Here is a 7,970-nt window from a genome sequence, read left to right as displayed (position 1 = left end):
ATAATATGATCAACCACGATATCTGTACAAAATGTAGAGCATTGAGAAATATGCAACTAAATTTTAACATGATTTTAAAACTAACGTACAGTGCTCCAAAATTGATAATGCGCATAGAAATCTTTGACAGATCGGTTGTTTTCGATTATGTGACACATGATATTGACTCCTATTTCTTTCGTTCAAGGTGCAAAATGCAAGTGTTTTTTAAGGCTCGTACGATTTAATGATTCGGGTGTGAAGATCTGCATGTGCATGCAGACTCAGATTTAGGTACTAAACTCCAACATCTGGAGTCTGAATATTTAACCCTTTGAATGCCTAGTATCACTGCGAACTTCTACGTACCTACGCAATATTGCGTAGTCTGATGACTGGCATGATTTCCAGTGTTAATTTCACTGTCTCCCTGTACATCTACGTGTCATGTTAGGAATAGGGGTTACCCAATTAAAATTAAAAACATTGTTTAAAAATAATTTTACATTTATTCGTACATATTCCTTAATAGAAATAGGTTACTCATTAACCAACACCCTACTTTACAAAATATAACGTGGATGTTGATGTTCATATAAAAGTAAAAACTACCGAATAAGAATAATAGTTATTAGGATTTTAAATACACTATACAGCATATATAAATAACAGGAAGATTAAAATGCATTTGTGTATTTTGTGACATATTTGATTTAAAAAGTATCTTTATAATTATTTACAATAATACATAAGATACCTACATGGTAACCTGCTTAGCACCTAGAAACTTAAAATTTTGATCCATACGACAAACTTTTCATTTTAATATAAAGCATATTTTAAAATATTATACCTCTTAAATTTACACTACCTATTTGATATAAGTAAGTAGTGCTCTAAACATTAACTTGACTACTAAGCATAAACTAAGTAAATAAAGTGACGATAATTTATATTACGTTATCGAGAAATGGATAAAACTTACATTTAAAAAAATATTATAACAACATTGAGTATTGGCGAAGAAAGAAAATTCAGGAAAACCTATATAAAACGTCTAAGTATTTAAGATAAGACGCTATTAACTAAACAGCAATAATATTTACAAATGGTGCGCTATCCGTTTTGTCCCATTATGAGCCAGTAATAAATAACATGGATCATGGATATAATGTGTTATGTTATGATTATGATTTTAAGATGTTTAATTAATAATTAAAGGAAAATCACCATATTTCTTAGTCCCTATAATAGGTGATATATTATATATTGAGTACCTACCTACCGTCGCGACGTGAAGTGCATATCTACAATATTATTAATAATATGATCCGAAATCCTATCGTCTTTCAATAATTATTCTACTATTGCGCTGTCACTTACAATAACTAGTGCTAGAGAAAATAGTTAAGGTAGGTACTAATATTCACTCTCAACTCGGACTAAAATATTAAACCTTAGCATCAATTTTCTTACATTCCCAACCCTGTTCTGACTAGGATTGACACTTATTTTAAAATTCGACTTGCAGTAGTTGCAGTCGATAAATAATTAAAACAACCGACAGTCAAATAGCGAGGTGCTAAATCTGACGTTGAATCATAGTGGCAGTGATTGGTTGCATAAAATACGCTTCATACAATACAATACAGTATAAAATATCTACTAACTATTTTTACAACAGCTCGCCTATATCTAAAACTTGGTAAACATCACCTATACAGCTTTCAAAATTTTCAAATAATGCGCAAGCAAAACTAAAGCATTATCTGTATGAATCGTTAAAGTTTAATATACCTACCTACCTAATTATAATTTGCTCTTAAGCTACTCGTTTCATACAGTGGAATGTTAATTAAGTACATAATAAAGGTTGAAAAGTCCAGACAGGAAACGAGCAACTTAAAATCTTTATTGATTAACGACGACCTTCTAGACCTGTACAATTTAGATTAAATTACATAACAAACGTAAATATTTACATGTTTACAACAAACAATTTAATAATGGATTGATATTGTCATACCGAAATATTTCTACATAGACGACTTTTTACTTAGCTTTTCCTTTTCGATAGATGTCTTATATTCTTATCAGTCATTTACGGACATAAGAATTCAGAACGCAAACTGACTTTATAAAAACAATTCAAAATCCTTTCCCTTTTTTCGCAAAAAGTTATAAATCATCAGTGAGTCGATTTGACAATACGCGATCGCTAGGTCCAATATGATAATTACACATAAAAATTCTAAAAATCTAATCCCATTCTCCGATGAACATATGACGAGCGTGAGCGGCCGGGGGTGGCGGGAAGCCGCGGCCGGGGATCGGGAGTCGTCCATACAACGCGTACGGGTCATAGTGGTCGCCATCTGAAATATCAGTTACAGGGTGTTACCTTTTTACCAGGGATGCGTTCGATTACACCGTGGGTGCTGGTGTGAATTTGTCATATATTTGTTCTGTCATGGCTGGTGCTTTGACTTTTGAACCAGTAATGTGCTATTGTGGTATTAAGTAATACTAACTAATCAAACATACCACAGCTTTCATCTGGGCATAATGTGAATTTTGTGTGATGTACTAATTTAAAATAAAAGGATGCAGATTGTGACTTAAAACTAAAATGATTTACTTTAATTGCAGCAATATATGATATAGTTTGATGACTGTATGACTGTCGGTGTAAGCTCAAACTTTCAGATTATACTATTGTACGGAAGCATGAAAGAAAATTTTGCTACAACTACTTATCAATAAATATTATGAAGATATACACATACATATTGGTACAAATAATATTGACTTACCTAATATAAATATATAGTTTTCTAGGACTAAAAAAACTTAAAATGACTGCAAATTACGAGTATAAAATACACATAAATACCTATACAATAAGGATTAATAAAATATATAATGAAGTTCATTAAAGAAAGAAGACGGAGTGAATCTGTGAAACAGTGAAAAAGGAAACATAGACCGAGCAGAACAACCAGAAACAACTAGCTACAGGAAAAGAAATGAAAAGTGAAATAAAGTGAGGCGAAGATCGCACAAAGAAACTGAAGCTTAGGCGTACGGTGCTACCAAGCGAAGCTCTACGGCATTAAAGGAACTGTTTTAAATACCAATAAAGTTTGAAGAGTCCGCGTCGAGGCGGTGGAAAAAGTGCGAGGTTAGTCTGTATGTACACTAGCGCGGCTGCTGGATCACCAGCGGGCGCAGCCGCCGCTCCCTGTCGGGGTAGAATTGGAACATGAGCTTCTCCTTTTTCGGGGGACGGTCGTACGCACCGATACCGCTCTCGTACGAGCGGGCGTGCCAGAGCGCCGCGGGCGGCATCGGCGCATGCGCGAAGGGCGCCATGTGCGGCGGGAACGGGCCCGGGTGCGCGTGCGCCACGCTGAAGCGCTTGCTGGGCACGGGCGCCTCCTTCAGAGTCATGCGCTCCGCCATCGCCGGGAGGACCTTGGCGCCGTTCGTCTTTACGAAGTTGGGCACTCGCGCGCGCAAGCCGCAGTAGTAGGGGTCATCTGGAATTGAGAAAAGGAAACAGTTAGTGTTATTACTCGGTGATGATTTAAATTAATGAAAACTAAGTACCTACTCATTAGGTAGTTAATCATGTCAAAAGTATGCTGTTGAGTTACAATTAAGTACACATTCCAACCTACGCTCGGGAAAACCCAAACCGTAAATCGACATAAAGAGTTGCTTCATTCAAGCCAGTAGGTATTTGTTTAGTGCCTGATTACCATTAAATAACTCTAGGCTATATCTCTCCGGGTGGTCTATCTCACGACGCTACTTAGGTATTATGGTTATATCATTGCACAAAGACAGTACTCGCCACATGTAAACATCTAACCCAACATCGTGCAATCTTAACATGTTTCTCAAACGTTGGAAACAGTAATAATCGGCTCGTATGCAGCGAAGCGGGATGTTCACACTTGGCAATATCGCGGCGTGGCACAGGTACATATTCCGCATCCTACGCCACGTCTCGTTCCAAATACCGCCAATTCAAATATCAAGGATATGCAGTGGCGCCGAAATGCCAGGCTCCGTCGCTTGCGACACTAGGCCATTGTTCACGGGTAACCTCTGCTCTGAGCTCGACTTTATTAGCGGAATGCGACGACCCCCAAACGAGATCGAGTGCGATAGACCGCAATGTCACACCCGATTAAATGTAGATCGCGATGAACGATGTGGCGAATTCGCGCGCATATTTATCGTCTTTGAGACGCTACATGCTCAAGTTTATAGCTGCATAATTTCGGATCAGTGTGTCGCGAAAAAGTTTTTCACAAAGGATTTGAGGTTTTTATCCGAGTTCTTTAATTTAAAGGCTTGGATAAATATTGTAATTTGTTAACGCAGTAAATTTTAGTACATAAACCAAAATGTAGAGAATATGCGTGAGGTAGGCGTGTCTCACAAACTAACATTTAACTTTGTAATGTAAAGCTAAAATACCATATTGACGTGATTTATGCTCATGTTGCCAAGCTAAAACGAAATCTTATAATGTAGGGTTTATTTTGCAAGTAAAAAGATAAACTGAACGACATTATACATAACCAAAGCACTATATAAAAATATTATATTTTATGCTTAGATTTACTAATTCGTTTTCTGAAAAGTATAATAATATACATTTATCTAAATTGAGCGAATTTAGATAAATGTAAAACTACGTTTTTAGAAAAATACTCTAGAAGAACCCTAACTACTAATTTGCTACCAGCATAACTGAAAATATCTTAAATGTAGGTCGTACAAATTGCACACGTAAAAATGTATAAAATCTAATCGATTATGCTAAAACATTTAGTACCTAGGTGGTTAGTAAGCGGCATAGCAATGTGGATTTTTGCTCTCCTTTTGTATATTTCAGTTTTTACTCTAAAATCAAACGCACTGGGGTTTTATGGCCTTGGGAATGGATATCGATATTTAGTGCGCGAAATGAACGCCGCGGCTGGTACTTTTGCACCTGATGGCCGAGTTCAAACTAGATGGATCGAACAACCTCTAGATCATTTTGACAAGAAGGAGAAAAGAATGTGGCTGATGAGATACTTTGAGCGATTAGACTTTTGGAGACCGAATGGCCCCATATACTTATTTATTGGCGGAGAGGGCGAGGCGCATCCAGGTTTCCTGAAAGCGGGAATGATATACGAACTGGCGAAAGAAACTAATGGCGCTATGATTATGTCCGAACATAGATATTATGGTAAGAGTATGCCGTTGGAAAACCGGGGGGTCAAGAATTTGAGGTTTTTAAGTGCGCGACAGGCTTTGGCAGATATTGAAAAACTTCTCAAGCGTATGAAACTTTTGCCAGGATTTAAGAACTCTAAAGTAGTTGCTATTGGTGGGTCATATCCTGGAAACATGGCTGCATGGCTTAAATTATTATACCCTAACTTAATTGATGCGGCTTTGGCCAGCAGTGCACCCGTTTTGGCTCAGAAAAACTTCAAAGAATATCTGGAAACTGTAAGTGACGATTACGAACAATATGGCACTCCTCAATGTTGGGATTACATAAAACAGAAGTTTGAGCACTACGATAACTCTTTTAAAACAAAAGCAGGAATAAGAAAGCTCAAACAAGAAGAAGGAATATGCGAAAGTTCAGATATGAGCAGACCGGAAAACCAACAACTGTTTGTTTATAGTGAAGCTTCAGCTTTCATGGGAGTCGCGCAATATGGAACTGAGAAAAGAATCAAAAAACATTGTGAACAGCTAATGGATGATTCATCGGAGGCGAAAAATAATAGTCTTCGAAGCATTTTTATCAAAGATTCCAAAAAACATCTCTGGAACCGAGACGAAGAATGCTATGAAATTGATTTTGATGAAATTATTGTAGAGATAAGAAAGGGCGGTAGCTGGCTCACATCTTGGGTGTTCCAGATGTGTAACGAATTTAGTTACGCTAAAAGCACATCGTCAGAAAATCAACCGTTCGGTAAAAATATACCAATTGAAACTTTTTACAAAATATGTACTCTTTCTTTTGGGCCTGAATATGATGAAGCTGGTATTGAAGAAACTGTAAAGAAAACAAATGAATTATACGGCGGCTTGACACCTAATGTTACGAAGGTGATATTCGTAAATGGAGAGCTAGATCCATGGCATAGACTTGGAATACTAGAAGACGTATCATATGATGCGCCATCCAAGTTTATCCCAAGATCTTCTCACTGCCGCGATTTATTGCCAAACAGGGACGGGGACCCAGACGAGCTTGTAGAAACAAGGAAGTACATCAAATATTTGATAAAACATTGGATTGGTATCGAGCCTTGTGATTTGAAAGATAAGGGAAAGGAGTGTAAAAATAATGAAAAATCCTGACTGAATATGGCTGGAACGTACTTATCATATGAATCATCATGACTTTTAGAGAGCCATTTCGCAACATGCCTACAGTCATTTTCACAATTGCCAATTCGAGTTGCTACGAAACAATTTACGCTTCAAATATATTTTTGCCATTTTTATTGGACACTAATTCGAGACCTGCAGTGCTATATTTACCTTATGCGTGAAATTGTGCAAAGGAGACGTGACTCATAAAAATATAGTCGGCATATTTTTATCCGAAGATATTATTCTTTCAGAATGTGTTCAAGTACTTTAAATAGAAGTGTAAGTAATCTCTTTGTCTGTATGGTTTGAGTGAGTGTCTCCAGTGTAATCTAAGATATACGACCAAGTGCTTGACGCACTGTGCTTTACTCGTACACGTTTTGTACATTGATAAATAATGGCCCAACTTTAAGATTAAGCTGGTGTATTTTTTATTGAAAATAATAAATATCATTCGCACATTTACTTTATACTGTGAAATTTGTATTCTCCAGCGATGCGTATAAATAAAGTCAATTTTGTATAAGTACTTAGGAACATACCTTCATAATAATATATTATAAGAAGGTACATATATTACAATCCTATTATCATTTTAATAAATAAGTATTTGTATATTATTATACAAAGTCAAAAAGTAGATATCATAATACCGTACGTGTAATAAATCATGAAATAGGCATCCCGTATGTGTCGGTTCACGAACACTGGCTCTAGATATAAATCTCGTTCCTTGTTGTTGATATATTGATAAATATTCTCACTGTGGTGTTTCGGAATTCCGTAAAAAAACATCGAACAAACATTTTCAGAGTACCAACATTTAAATAGCAAATAAGAAGTAAATTGCATGCACATAAAAGTACAGCCACCGTAGAAGGTAACACCAATCCAATTGAACTTTTTTGATGTCCAAACAAAACTACAAGTCTCCATCCATTCTAGGAGACATCCATAGACGCCCTCGCAGCAGGTCCTTTAAATATAGTGTTATGGACCCACCAGTGGGACGAAACAGGACTGCCGATTCAACAGTCATTTATACGTCTCCAGTAATTAATGCAACGATTGTCTGTCTCGCAATTTTTCTACCAACGCCTTTTGTAGTCGCGTGCCTACGAGACGCGAATGGGTCCATTAAATTAATCCCCACAAAATGCTAATGGGATCGTGCGTGTAATTGGCTCCTCCTCCAGTGTGGTGTAAGGGCTAATAGTTTATTGCAGCTAATAAGTAACAAGTTGCCGGCAATTCATTACTCACCGTATTTTTTGTTGTCTTTCCCTTTGTCTGATTTGCCTCTCGGGAACTGTGTGACGGCGCGGCCATTCTCTTCTATGTCGTCGTAGTCCGGCTGTGGGGAAACGCTATCGTTAGTAATAAAACTTGGTATTTCTTTTGAAATGCAATTATTTCCAATCTCAAATGCAATACACATAAAGAGTCAATACAAGCTAATCTATGCTCCACACCCATTGAAGACTGTGTCGGTGCCTCTACAAATGTGTAAAACATTGGTTTTCTATCGCAATCGCGCAAAAAGTATCGACGGGCCGTGTACTTATATGACACGTGGGCGCAGTACAATC

General features: G+C 37.0%; 1 protein-coding gene across 3 annotated transcripts in view; it reads right to left on the bottom strand.

The window, feature by feature from the left end:
* Positions 1 to 465: 465 nt before the first annotated feature.
* Positions 466 to 7,970, bottom strand: part of LOC105391512 — a 147,058-nt gene continuing 139,553 nt past the window's right edge. For 2 of the 3 annotated variants that reach the window (XM_048633510.1, XM_048633511.1), the window contains exons 9-11: positions 7,645 to 7,735; positions 3,279 to 3,518; positions 466 to 2,354 (exon numbers count right to left, since the gene is read on the bottom strand). In XM_048633510.1, the coding sequence (XP_048489467.1) occupies positions 2,239 to 2,354; positions 3,279 to 3,518; positions 7,645 to 7,735 (447 nt within the window). In that variant the 3' untranslated portion in view covers positions 466 to 2,238. Of the gene's footprint in view, positions 2,355 to 3,113; positions 3,519 to 7,644; positions 7,736 to 7,970 lie in introns of all 3 variants that reach the window. The other variant, XR_007268319.1, reaches the window with a different exon arrangement.

The sequence above is a fragment of the Plutella xylostella genome, chromosome 5 (assembly GCF_932276165.1).
Source record: "Plutella xylostella chromosome 5, ilPluXylo3.1, whole genome shotgun sequence".
Classification (NCBI taxonomy): Eukaryota; Metazoa; Arthropoda; class Insecta; order Lepidoptera; family Plutellidae; genus Plutella; species Plutella xylostella.
Note: the sequence above shows the minus strand (reverse complement) of the source record. Positions and strands in the feature narration are given on the sequence as shown.